Below are 14712 nucleotides of genomic sequence, written 5' to 3'. Positions count from 1 at the left end.
AATCAGTACTGAGCAGTTCATAAATCTTGGGGGGGAGAGGGGGACGCCATTTAAAAACCCATATGCACCAGAGCAAGGTGGGAATTGGTAAATTTTATAATATTTGGTGAGCAAACAATTCCTAAAAGCCAGAGTAGGGGGAAGGATTTTTGGCACTTGGAGACAGAATTTGAGAGGAACAGATCTGCAGTGATAGAGATCGACTTAGTCTGTCTCCTCCCAGAACCACCAGTCATTTAGAGCCATAATAGCACATTCATTTATGATCTCCAATTCCATATCTTTGTCAGATTAGATATAGGTAATAACACAACAGTATCCTCTGTTTTACTGACACACTGTCTAAGATGTCTCATTTACTTGCCAGGAGTATTATTATTCCATTTTACAAATAAAGAGGAAGTTTGCTCTAGTCAGTGCAAGGTTCCATGTTCTCCACAAGGACTCAATCTGCTTTCTACTCATGTAGCAAATATAGGTTACGACTTACTACCCCACAGTAAATGTACAGCTTTTTCTCTCTATTGGTATTCAGATATTTTTCTTTAGAAATTTTTAAAAAGTTGTTTCCTGATGGTGTTTCAAGTTGCAGTTCTCCAGATTAAGTAACAATATCAGTTACATGTTTTCATTGAAATGCTCAAAATTATTCAAAATAATGTTGGTTCTAAATAATAGTTTGGAATATATATATATATATATATATATATATATATATATATATATAATATTTTAAAATGTTATAATGACAACTTATAAAACATAGATTTTAAGAATTGGTATTTTGTCATTTCAAAAGAAATATTTGCTCTCAAATAAGAAGCTTTTTTATAATATTCAAAAGCATAATGACAAAAGTCACATAAACAAGTGACAAAATTTTTAGGAACTGTATGTATTGTATTTTTTCATTTTCTACTTTTTTAACCTGGCTTTTTGTTATAAAACTAGAGGCCCAGTGCATAGATTCATGCACATTGAAAGGAAATTAGAAGAAATATTTTTATATCATTATTTGCCCTTTCTCTGTAATAGAAGTATCAACCAAATTCACCATCGACAATGACAGATCAAAACACACATGTGCGATTGACATCAGCGAGAGCTTTATACGTATCGTGCATGCATGAGTCAACTTAGCCTTGTATATATAGAGAATAAACTTGCTTAATTAGACCTGCTTTCTGATTTAGCTAAACTTTTTCCAGCCCAGTGAAGCATCTCAACTTCTCTTTCAGGTAATTGTCAGCAACACAGCAATAAATACCAACACGAGGCAGATTATTATTGTAGATATTGCAGGGAGAAAAAAGGGTAAAATATTTAACTGTAGCAGTGTTTGACTATATTCTGCACAGTGAGAAAAACTGAAGTCATATTCAAGGTCCACCATTTCTTACTTCTTTTCTTTTGGGTCAAATTTCTAAACTTTCTAAATCTCCATTTTCTAGCTAATGAAAAGAAAATAGGATTCCACGAAGTCTCCTAGCTACCTACCCCAGGACTTCTGTGAAGATCAAATGAGATGAGGCACAGGAAAATGCTTCACAGACATTTGGTTTAACTGTAAAATTTTTGCACCTGGCTATAAAGCAAGTCGTGATCCTGGGCTGTAAAAACTCCAAGGAGGCTAGTTGCTAGAGAGAGGAAGCCAGTCATTGCTACGTGATGTCATTTCCCAGTGCCCAAGGCAACTGTTTCCAGGATGGGCTGGGCTATGGGCCCCATTTTGCGCCATGGAGTCTCAGCAGCATTGGCTGCGATTTGGTGGGGTGCTGCTCTGGGATGGTGGGGGCCTGTGTCCCATTTGGGGAAAGCTGAATATTACTTTGTTGGCACCAGGTCTGCAGTGATGTTTCTTTGTAAATGGCCAGTGTGCATCACATCAGCTCCTGTGTTGAGCATATGCCCCCTGGTGGTCTGTGCATGTTATAGTGATCGGTTGGACAGTTGGAAGGACTTAGCATATTAGCCTTTTATATATATAGATTTTGGTAGCATACAAAAGGTTTTAAGAATACACTAAATGACAATATCCCCACCACTTAAATCCAACAACTATTAACTAAATCTATGAATCTGTCATTATAGACAGATACATAAATCTATTTATCTATGTTTGTATATGAACCTATATTTGAAAGTTAATTGGAAATATCCTGAAACTTTACCCCTAAATATTTCACCATGTATCTCCTTAAATTGAAGACTTTTCCCATAAAACTCCACCATCATCACTTTAAAAGAATTAACAAGTATTATTAATGCCTTTCAATTTCCAGTACATAGCAACTTTCTGAATGAACCATTGCCCTGACCTTTTATGGGGCTCATTCAACACTCAGAATTCAATTAATGACATAAAATCAATTATATCTTTTTACTGGGAGAGTGTCAAAGTGCGTAATGTTTTAACTCAAGGAATAATTGAGAAATTTTGACATAGTTGAGAGGGTGAAATAAAATATTTGGGAAATATGTCAAATTTTATCCAGTTTAGGAATCTGCAGGAAGACTTTCTAAGAACAAAGAGAGAAAACTTTGTCTGCTACTATGTGAGGCTATGAGATGCGGAGAGAGAGGTGATAAGCATGAGAAGGAAAGGAAAGAGAAATCAGGGAAGAGAATCAAATCACAATCCCGATAAATCCAAGCAGTTTTCCATGAGAAAAAATAAATTAACAGGTGCTAAGCATCTACTAAAAAGAACAAAGTATCTGTTTATTCCTAGGTATCTTAATTTTTTTGCTGCAATGGTAAATGGGATTTTTTTTTTTAAGTTTTCCTTCCTGTGAGCTCATTATTGGTGTATAAAAATGCCAAAGATTTCTGAGTGCTAATTTTGTATCATGCTACGTTGCCAAATTTTTTTATTAAGTCCAGTAGTCTTTTTATGGAGTTGTTAGGGTTTTCTATGTACAATATCATGTCATCTACAAATAATAAACATTTTATTTCTTCTTTTCAAGTTTTATTTCTTCTTCTTGTCTGATTGCTATGGCTAGCACTTCCAATACTATGTTGAACAGGAACGGTGAAAGTGGGCATGCCTGTCTTGTTCCTGTTCTTAGGGGAAATGGTTTTTGTATTTGCCTGTTGAGTACTATGTGCTATAGATTTGTCTTAAAGGCTTTTATTATGTTAAGGTATGGTTCCTTTATTCTCACTTTGCTAAGAGTTTTTATCAAAAAAGGGTGTTGAATTTTTGTCAAATGCTTTTTCTGCATCGATTGATATGATTATGTGATTTTTGTCTCTAAATTTGTTTATGTGAAGTATCACATTTACTGATTTGCAGATATTGTACCATCCTTGCATCCCCAGAAGAAATCCCACTTGGTCAGAGTATGTGATATTTTTAATATTAAGGAGGTAAAAGACCCATATGCAGAAAACTACAGAACATTTTAGAAAAAAAGAGATAGAGGAAGATATAAACAAGTAGAAGAATATATCGTGTTTGTGGATTGGTAGAATCAACATCATTAAAATGTTTATACTACTCAAAGCAATCAATAAATTCAATGAAATCCCATTAAAGTACCAAGGGCATATTTCACAGAACTAGAACAAACTCTTCAAAAATTTATATGGAATAAATAAAGACCCCGAATAGCCATAGCAATTCTGAGAAAGAAGAACAAAGTTGACGGGGTTATAATACCAGACATTAAGCTATATTATATTACAAAGCCACTGTTCTCAAAACTGCCTGGTACTGGCACAGAACAGAAATATAGACCAATAAAAGGGAACAGAGAACCCAGAAATCAATCCAAGCCTTTATACTCAATTAATATTTGACAAAGGAGGTAAGAGCATACAGTGGAGTCAAAACAGTCTCTTTAATAAATGGTGCTGGTAAATTTGGTCAGATATATGCAAAATAATAAACTCAAAATGGATAAAGGACTTAAAGTAAGATGGGAAATCATAAAAATCTCTGAAAAGTCCATAGGCAGCAAAATATCAGACATATGTCGTAGCAATATCTTTACCAATACAGATTCTAGGACAATGGAAACTAAGGAGAAAATAGACAAATGTAACTACATCAAAATAAAAAGCTTCTGCACAGCAAAAACAAACAAACAAACAAAAAAACAACAAAAAAAACCATCAACAAAACAAGAAAGCCCATTGCATGGAAGAACACATTTGCTAATGTTATCTCCGATAAGGGTTTAATTTCCAAAATTTATAAGGAACTTATACAACTTAACAAAAGAAAGATAAACAATTCAATCAAACAATGGGCAAAGGCCCTAAATAGACATTTTTTGAAAGTAGACATAAAGGCCAAGAGAAATAGGAAAACATGCTCAAAGTCATTAATCATCTGAGAGATGCAAATCAAAATGACAATGCGGTACCATTTCACACCTGTCAGAATGGCTATCATCAACAAATCAATAAACAACAAGTGCTGGCGAGGATGCAGAGAAAAAGGAACCTTCATGCACTGCTGGTGGGAATGCAGACTGATGCAGCCACTGTGGAAAATAGTATGAAGTTTACTCAAAAAAACTAAAAATGGGACTCCCATTTGACCCAGTGATCTCACTTCTAGGAATATATTCTAAGAAATCAGAAACACCAATCAGAAAGGATATATGCATCACTATGTTTATGGCAGCACAAATTACAATAGCTAAGATTTGGAAACAGCCTAAGTGCCCAACAGCAAATGGGTGGATTAAAAAACTGTGGTACATCTACACAATGCTGCTGTAGAAAGAAAGAAGTCTTACCACTTTCAATAGCATGGATGGACCTGATAGCATTATGCTAAGCAAAAATAGCCAGTCAGAGAAAGATAAATATCACATGATCTCACTCATTTGTGGAATATAATGAATAACATAAACAGATGAACAAAAATAAATCAAGAGACATAGAAGCATCAAATAGACTGTCAAACCTCAGAGGGAAGGTAAGGAAGGGTGTAGGGCAGTAAGAGATCAACCAAAGGACTTATATCCATGCATATGAGCATAACTAATGGGCACAGACAATAGGGGGCTGGGGGCATGTGCTGGGAGGTGGAAGCAGGCAGGGAGAGGTCAATGAGAGAAAAAGGAGACATATGTAAAACTTCCAACAAAAAGTATTAAAATAAATAAAATGGGGGGAAGAAGAGGATCTGATAGGTAAGGGCTTCTCTAGTCACACCACATGGCAGGATTACAGTCTATGGACAGAGGCTGGGTTATGCTGCACCTAGTTAAAAGCTAGCTGAGATCTTGAGATTCACATCCAAAAAATCTCAATGCAGCCCTGTGTAGCCCAGTGGTTAGAGCATAAGTCCTCCAGACCGTAGGATCACGGGTTCAATTCAGGTCAGGAGCATGTACCTCAGTTGCCAGTTGGGGTGCATGCAGGAAGCAACCAATTGAAGGGTCTCTCTCACCTCGATGTTTCTCTCTGTTGCTTCTCCTTCCTTCTGAAAGGGTTAATCAAGAAACAGAGTTAACTCAGCAGAGACTAACAAAAGAAAGCTCATTCTGCGAGCCTAAGCCTTGCACAAACATGCTCCCCTTGAGTGGTTATTTTACAGAAATTCCTGAAGACCCTAATTCTTGCAAGCCCTCCCACCCCCCGGAGGAAGGACTTCTACCACCAGCAGAAGGATAATAGGGCAAGACTGTAAAACTATGACCAGGGTGGGGGTGGGGGGTGGGAGGTGGAGGTAGAGGCCCGGTCCTGATATGTCTGCAGCGCTCCCTGAGCACATAAAAAGCCTGCTCCCTCCCCATTTGCCACTGGTTTCTTTCTCAAAATCAGTCCACCTGCACCCAGGTGCCATGAATAAATATCATTTTGATTACACTGAAGTTTGAGTCCATTCTGTGCAACCCTGGTCCAACCCCAAACCTTTCACCTGCCACTCTCTCTAAAATTCAGTGAGAAAATATCCTCAGGTGAGGATTAACAACAACAACAACAAAAGTCTTAATCTAATGCTCTGAAAAGAAGGTCTCCCCCTCAACCACCCCCCCCCCCCCAAAAAAAAAGGAAAAACAAAAAAGAATACAAAATCCTTCTTTTCTAAGGCTGGTTTGTTTTATAAAATTATCAGACACACAGTACTTGTACATTTCATCCTGTAAAAGCAGCTGGAGATGAGGCCAGAGACAAGGAAGAGCAGAAGGCCAGCCCTAAAGCAAGGGAAATTTCACTTTGAAGACCAGACACCGAAGACAGGAGTTCAGAAGCAGGGAAACAAATCAAATAGAGGGCTTTCCTTTCATCCCTCAAAAAGGAAAAATTTTCCAAACGATGGCCAGCCCCTGACATCACCATGGATTTGGGAAGTACAGCTGTCTTTGTCCTCATTCGATTGATAGCAGTTATATGCTAAAATCTTCTACCCTAGCAAACCAAACCCTGAACCTATCAGGAAATAACGAGAGCCAGGAGCAGTAAGACTGGAGCCCTTGCTCCTACCAGCTGAGGACCTTCCAGCACTTGGGCACCCGCCCTATTGTTACCAAATGCACCATGACCCAGACACAGACAAGGGCATACCTTGCACAGAATGAGACAATCAACAAACTTCTACACATGTGAACGAGGAGAGAAAGCAGAAACTAATGAGCTTTTCCAAGTCCAAGGCCAGCTGTGAAAGGCCAACACTGAAATGCCTTTGCTTTATTAAAAAATATAGTTTCTTTTAGGGGATGACAAAAAACATTCTAAAGTTAAATTGAGCCCTGACCGTTTTTGGCTCAGTGAATAGAGCATTAGCCTGCAGACTGAAAGGTCCTGGATTCGATTCCGATCAAGGGCATGGACCTGGGTTGTAGGCACATCCCCAGTGGGAGGTGTGCAGGAGGCAGCTGCTCCATATTTCTCTCTCATCGATGTTTCTAACTCTCTAACTCTTTCCCTTCCTCTCTGTAAAAAATTAAATTGAGGCAATGGTTATACCACCCTACGAGTACATAAAAATATTAAATTGTATGTTTTAATGGGTGAATTTATGGTTTGTGAATTATATTTTTTTAAAGTTGTGTTAAAAAACTATAAAAGTTATTTGAAAACTTTCCTTCTTCAACTTGGAGTCAAGGCCACAGAGATCAGTATTTGCATGTCCAGGGCTTGCTGTACCAAAACCATGAAGCAATAAAATGTTATCTTGGTGCCCTCTGGACTTCCCCAGTGCACAAAGCTCAGTTCTCACTGCACTACCACTGCACCTTCTGAGGAAGGCTTGTCTCGGGGCCTCCTCAGGATCAGAAAGCCTTCGGTCAGCAGGGGGTTCCACCCGCAGAGGGGCCACAAGGACCTAGGGCACTTTTGGAAACACTCACACTGGAGCCAGGGACTTGGAGCTGGTTTGCTCAGGGTGGGGCCTGGACATGAATATGGTTTCTAAAATTCTTAATATGCACCTAGGATTGGGAACCACTGGTTTTGCAGGGAGATTTGTGGCACTCTGACTGGAAGTGGAGGTTTCTGCTCCTCAAATCACCGACTGAGTCAGCCTCTGTGAGGGCCTTGTCCTGGACAGGCAGGCTGGGCAGCTCTGGGCCCCCTGGGTGAGTGCTGATGGCTCAGGGCCTTGTGTTCACACCAGCGTTTCCTGTCTCTGAGCCTTGTCCATATCATCTTCATGGCACATCATATCTTCATGTCTGCACGTAAGCCTCTATTTTCTTAGTAAAGCAAACTAATTAGCACTTTATTGTAGACTCTCTTGCTCACTGGTTACTTCATAAATGTATATTTTGCCTTCCTAACCACATGGTAAATTCTATTCCTTTTTTTTGCCCATGATGGGGGTATGACAACTAAATCTTGGTTGAATGAACCTTCCCACAAACCTCTACATGTTCCCTGTGAAGCACTTTTGCTCTTTTCAGGTCCAAAAACTAGACAAAAAAACCCCAAAAAAACTGCAAATTTGATATTTCCTGCCAAATCCCTTCAAATCTATTCTTCTATGTATTTCACTTGCTAAAACAGGATTGTTCAAACAAGGAGGACCAAGATGTAACCCTGGTTTTGCTTTAACAGTCTCCCTAGTGCAGTTCTGGGCCGCCCTGAGCCTGCCAGTTGGTGTAGCAAGGATGTTTGCTGGCTCCCAAGATGATGGCCTCAGGCTCGGTTTGGCCAGTGGGAGGCACCAGCAAGTGACCGGAGGTGGTAGGTGGGCAGTATTTCCCCTCCTCTCTGCCTCTGGGTCTCCTGAAGGACAAGCCACTGGAGGTTCCAGCTTCAGCAGGGTGATCCAGCTCTTCCCTTTGTCTTTCCAGCCTAGGTACTGTAGCAGCTTCCTGGAATTTCTAATCTCTGGGTTGCCTCACCCACCCCAGTTGGCTTCCCAGACTCTTCTATAACCTGGGTAACCAATTCCCTGCATTCCATTCCCTGACAAACAATAATAGGACAGAAAGAGCATGGAAGTGAAAGGCTATGTGACTTTGGGCAAATAATTTAACCTTCCTGTGTGTGTGTGTGTTTTTTTTCCTTTGTAAAATGGAGCCAATGGTACCTACCCCCAGGGATATTTATGGGATATTTATGAAATTGGTTGAGTTAATGAGAAACCTGGCCCATTGCCTGGCTCATTTTAAGAATACTACAATAAAAGCTATTCCACTCCCTTCTTTTTCTCTAGCACTAATCTGATTATAGGGAATTATGAGACAGTAAAATGAATATGAGATGCAAGCAAAAGTTTAAGGCTGTAAATATTAGAACAGAGATTTTATTTTTATTTTTTATAAGAACAAAGGAACTAGGTTCCTCTAATAAATTTATGTTTACGACTTTGTCTATCTCATGACTGTGTATTAATCTCACAGATCCATATTATACCTAATGAAGTAGACAGGGTAAAGAGAATTCATTTTCCAAACAACCCATACTGATTCCCACACTTTAAAATACTTTGGAAGGCTGTGTGTGTGTGTGTGTGTGTGTGTGTGTGTTGGTGAAGCTGGAAGTTTGATAAATAAAGCAAGATTGGCATAATGCTACAATGTTGATAATTATTGAAGTCAGGTGATGGTACATGAGGAATTCATTATGTTATTCTCTCTTCTTCTGTGATAAAATTTTTTTTAAAAAAATTTGGAGTGTTCTTATCTCAATACTATATATTTCCCTACTCACCCATTTTACTTTCATTAAAATAAAATAAAAAAACAAATTCATTGAGAATGCTAATGTGAGAAGTATATTTATTTTTAAAAAATCAGTGAGTAGAGAAAGTAAAAAAAAAAAAAGCAACAGTAAAAAGACAGATAAAAAGAAAGTAAAAAGGAATTCTAGGGCAAAAAAATACAATAACTAAAATGAAAAATTCACTAGAGGGATTTTCAAAGGAAGATTTGAGGAGGCAGAATATAATAATAACCTACAGATAGGACAATTGAAATTATTGAATCTGAGGTACAGAAAGAAAAATGATTAAAGAAAAGTGAACAGACCTTAACAGATCTTTGATGGGAGTCTCAGAAGGAGAAGCAGAGAAAAAGAGGCAGATTATTTAAAGAATAATGGCCTAAAACTTCCCATATTTGATGAAAGATATGAATATAATCAAGAAACTCAACAAACTTCAAGTAGGATGAACTCAAATAAATCCACATTACAATCAAACTGTTGAAAGACAAAAGCAGAATATTGAAAGCAGCAAGAAAAATTGACTGTCACATGCAAGGCATATTCAAGAAGATTGCAAACCTTAGAAATCAGAAGGCAGTGGGCCAAGTATTGGTAGCATGTGAAGAAGTTGGACCCTCTGGTACTAATGGTAGGAATGTAAAATGGTACAACCACTTTGGAAAAACAGTAAGATGGTTCCTTTAAAAGTGGCTAAAATGGAAGCAACCTACGTGTTCATTCTCAGATCAATGAATAAACAAAATGTCATATATCTTAAATGTCCTTACAATAAAATAAAAAAGGAAAATGGTAAAGAACACAGATACTTAAATACAATGCTATATATTTGAATTCATGTTTATAAAACAAACTGGGATGGGTAGTTTTATAAACATTTAAAAACTATAGAGTCTCAATATTTTCAAGATAAGAAGAGTTCTGGAGATAGATGATGGTGATAGCTTCATAAGACTATGAATATACTTCATTTCACTGAACTTTACACTTAAAAAATGGCTAAAGTTGTAAATTCTATGGTATGTGTATTTTACCAGAATTAAGAACAAAACAAAAACAAAAAAACCTCAAGGAAAAGATAGAATAGAAATGGGCTGCTTGGAGAAGTCTTGTATTCCGGAGAAACAACCTACTCGGAACTAATTATCTACTCAGTCACCTAAGAATCTCAAATGATCCCCCACTTTTACACCCCCAGCAAGCTCTGTCATTCTTTAAAAAGCACTTGTGGAATATAATTAACTTTTTGGGAAGTGTCAACACTGATTAAAGAACACCATCATGAGATATCACTCTCAGTTTAAAAGTCTTTATCTGCAATGGGAAGCAAAGACACTCATAAATTGCCAACCTAAAGACTAAAGTGTCTGACCTCCATTCTCTCTTCACCTAAAGCCTGTGCCCTTTTTGCAGACACTATAATTTGCATTCCTACTCCTAAGCATCACTGAGGCCAAGTGGTCTGTCCAGCCATGGAAGGCTTGTGACAGACACTCTTCCCAGGCTGGCTGCGAGGATGGGCCTCCCAAATGACTGGCTCCTTGATCATGTTGCCACTGGGCCCACGGGCCTAATTAGGCTAAGGAACACCTTTAATTAATATGGACTAATCAAGTCAACTTAGGACTCAGGAATGTAATGACTGGTGTAAACCAAATGTACTCTTCATCATGATGATGCTCATCAGATGTTCTTCAACTCTATACATAATTCTTCAGAAGATCAATGATATTGATGTTATTCAATGTGGAAAATATACATTGCAATGTTTAAGGGAACATGGCATTCCTTTAAAGTTTAAACAAACACATCACAGATATGTCTTTTAATTAATTATATTCTGCCTAAAATTTTAAAGTTAGGTCATTCACAATTTTTTTTCAGTATTTAAAGGATCCCACTAAAGATATTTGTTATAAGATTTACCAAAAGCCATGCTATTGTATTATATATCAATATATTATATGATATATACCTGCATGCATACATATCATGTATGTGTATATGTTATAAATTGGCTCCATGGACCTTTAGGGGATTTATTGGTGGGCTTTTGGGCATGTATGTGTATATCCTTTTGTGGAAAAATGGCCCTTAACTTGCATTTAATTCTCAAATGGTCTTTGATCACCCACCCTCTCACAATCACCATACAAAACTGTTTAAGAACCTAAACTGTACTGTCCACATTTTTAGCCATTAGTCACTCATGCCTACTGAGCACTTGAAATGTGGCAAGTGTGAACTGGATTTTGAAGAATTAATATGAAAAAGAATATATAAAAATGATTTATACAGTGGTTACATGTTAAAATAGTGTTTGAGACACAGTGGGCTAAATACAATGTTATTAACCTTATCTGTTTTTTTGTTTATGTGTCTCCTGGAAAATTTAAAATGACATGTGTGGCTCAATATATTTCTACTGGGCAGCACTGGTCAGCACTGGTTTAGGGAAAATCCAAGTTTGGCCACAGGCATATTGCTGACTTTAGGACCTTCCTACTAGCAATTTCTGTAGTACTATAGTTCCAAAACTGGATTCTAAGAGAGGTTTTAACAAAAATGTCATCCTACTCTTAAAGTAAGAGTTAAAAGCATAGATTTAACCTACTTTCATCCAAAGTTCCCCCACAATTTCCTCTAGAGCAGTGGTTCTCAACCTTTCTAAGGCCACGGCCCTTTAAGACAGTCCCTCCTGTTGTGGTGACCCCCAACCATAACATTATTTTCACTGCTACTTCGGAACTGTAATTTTGCTACTGTTATGAACCGTAATGTAAATATCTGTGTTTTCCGATATTAGGCTTTACAGCAGCGGTTGAGAACCACTAGCAGGGTCGCCTAAGACCATCGGAAAGATATTTACATTACGATTCATTAACAGTAGCAAAATTACAGTTCCGAAGTAGCAATGAAAATAATGTTATGGTTGGGGGTCACCACAACAGGAGGGACTGTCTTAAAGGGTCGTGGCCTTAGAAAGGTTGAGAACCACTGCTCTAGAGAATCACCAGTTTGGAAGGATTCTGATACCAGCTCTGAACCACTGACATCCATATTTGCAGACTTCATTTTGATAACCTTAGGACAATAATGACTCAAAGCAAACTTTTAAAAGCCCACAATACATGATGGGAAACAGTCATGAAGAAATATCTCAAGGGAAACTGGAATTCGCAGTACTAAAAGTATAGACCCATGGAACTTTGATTCATGAATCTAACGAATCCCTGACGTGGTGCCTATTATCACCCCCATTTTATAGATTTGGAAACAGGTTTAAAAAAAGTAGACTCATTGCCCATTGAGAACAAGAACCCTGTCCTGTTTTCCACTGTGTACCTGGAGGCTAGCACTTTGCCTGGCACATAGATGTTCAGTACATGGTCACTGACTGGTAAGAGACGGCTTACTAATTCCAACACAAGACTGCTTTCTAAACAGGGTCTGATGACAACGTCCTTGCCTTTTATTTCTTTTACAATACCGCATGCTGGCAGAGACTGGCATACATAATCTAATGTTAAATCTTGCCTCCTAGTTCCTACACATTACAAATGCCAGCTTGACTGGCTATCACATCTAGTGGGTTGGCCTGGCATTCAAAACACTAAACAAATGGAACATATTTGTTCCTCATCCAAAGTAATAAAGTACAGAGCAGCGCTGCCTCTCTCCTTCCCCACAAGGGTCTTAACCACACTCAGCTGCTTCTGCTCCTTGGCGTTTGGCGTTTTCTTCCCACGCCTCCATCCCAGCTGCCTCTCCTTTGCGTTGGAGAATGCCTCCGTTTTAAGCTTTGTGCATGGGTTAAAAACAAGCCGTAGATATTAGTTCTCAAGAGCTGAGCCCGAGTTCATCCAGGAATCCCCGTCCTGAGGCGGAATTCCTCCAGCAAAAAAAAAAAATTCCTGTTTCATTCAACTTCTGAGCATGGGCTGAGCCCGGTGCATTTGCTCACACAGACTTGCACGTCCGGGCGCGCTCCCACATACCACGGCAGGGTGAGTCCCGGCCTCTCCCGGAGCCTAGCCTGCAGATACAGAGGAGGTCGCACCGAGCTTCCACCCCTTCCCCGCCAAAACCCGGATCAGACCTCCTCTGCACGCCCAGAAAGGCAAAGCGAACACATTCCCTTCCCTTCTCTTCCCCTCCCGGTCCTGCCCAGGGACGCTCGCTTCTATTTACCGTCTTGTACCACCAGCTTGCGAATGCCATGGTGACAACCGGTTTGCTCTGAGCAACACGACGCGGGACCCAGCGAGAACTCGGGGTGCGGTGCTCAAGGCGCTGGGCTCCACTCCACCTGCCCCGGGCCGGGCTGGCACTCAAACTCAGCGAAGCCTACAAGCGGCCAGGGGGGCGGGCACCTGGGCGGGGCCTGACACAAGCCCCGCCCCTACAGGCTGGCCCCGCCCCCTCCGGCTCCGGGCTGGGAGGCGCGAGGTGTTATTGCTCCCGCGGCCACGCCCTGCAGCCCCGACTTTACGCGGAAGATCCGAGCCAGCCGCGCAGTGCAACGACCCCACCCACCCACCCTGGGGCGCAGGAGGGGGTCCCCGAAGGAACGCTGGTTCCTTTCATCCTCACACCATTGCACTCACGTCTCACCACCCAACTTTTCCCGGCGCCGGCCGCCCCCGATGCGGCTCGCACCACGCCCAGCGCACCTAGCCCAGGCCCGGGCACCCCTGGCCACCTCTCGCCGCCGCCCGCCACCTGCCCTGCCCTGCCCTGCCCTGCCCTGCCCTGCCCTGCCCTGCCCTGCCCGCGGCGGGCACACAGTCCTCCCAGGACGGGAGGTGGTGGCGCAGGGGGTGGGAAGCCAGGCAGGCTACGCCCAGAGGAGGCGGCCGCCTGCGGCTGGTGGGCTGGGGTCCTCCCGGTGCCCGGCCCCCGGGGGGCGCGCCACTCACCTCCTGGGCGCGGCGGGCCGCTGCCGAGCGCCGGGGCCGCGGGGAGGCGGCGGGCTTCGGGCCCGGCTGGGACATGACGAGGCGGCCGCGGGCGCTGCCTCCGGGAGGGCTCAGCGGAGACTGGAAGGGAGGCTGCTGCCCGCGGCGGGGAGGGGCCGGCGGGCGGGCGCGCCCGTGAGGCGGCTTTTCCGATCCTGCCCCGCGCCCGTGCTGGGGGCTGCCCCGGCCCGCTGGGCCCTCCCCTTCCTGCCCGCTGCGGGCTGCAGCCGCCCCGGCCTGAGACTTAACGCTCTCGGTCCCGCTCCACCGGGGACCTCGCCCCCGCGCCCCCGGGTCCGCCCGGCTCCCCGGGGTCACAGCGAAGCGGGCAGGAGGTCCGAGGTACCCTCTGAGGCTTGGCCAGACTTTGTGCAACGGGAGAGCGGGGACCCGGGCGTGGCCGTGCACTTCTGGACGCTTCTCCCTTAGAATCTGGAGAAAGAGACACCTTTTTGGCAGTCTGCCCTGGAAGAATTTACCGACCCAAATCTGGTCCGGGATGGGAAAGCGGATCACAAAAAACAAACTGGTCTGTGTGTTTGAGAATGTGCGTGCGCCAGCGCCTGCGTATGTTTTCTGTCATTTTACTTTTTTTTTTTTCAGGAGGGGAGTGGTGTTGCAA

At 41.8% G+C, this 14712-nt stretch overlaps 1 protein-coding gene across 20 annotated transcripts in view; it reads right to left on the bottom strand.

The window, feature by feature from the left end:
• Positions 1-14270, bottom strand: part of CAST (calpastatin) — a 113620-nt gene extending 99350 nt beyond the window's left edge. For 4 of the 20 annotated variants that reach the window (XM_045571774.1, XM_045571776.1, XM_045571799.1 and 1 more), the window contains exon 1: positions 14052-14264. In XM_045571774.1, the coding sequence (XP_045427730.1) occupies positions 14052-14126 (75 nt within the window). In that variant the 5' untranslated portion in view covers positions 14127-14264. Of the gene's footprint in view, positions 1-13323; positions 13480-14051 lie in introns of those variants that run through there. The other 16 variants (XM_045571777.1, XM_045571784.1, XM_045571786.1 and 13 more) reach the window with 11 other exon arrangements.
• Positions 14271-14712: the final 442 nt, after the last annotated feature.

This window comes from Pipistrellus kuhlii, unplaced genomic scaffold (genome assembly GCF_014108245.1).
Source record: "Pipistrellus kuhlii isolate mPipKuh1 unplaced genomic scaffold, mPipKuh1.p scaffold_m20_p_4, whole genome shotgun sequence".
NCBI classification, from domain to species: Eukaryota; Metazoa; Chordata; class Mammalia; order Chiroptera; family Vespertilionidae; genus Pipistrellus; species Pipistrellus kuhlii.
The sequence above is the reverse complement of the archived record's forward strand: the minus strand, read 5'-3'. Positions and strand labels throughout refer to the sequence as shown.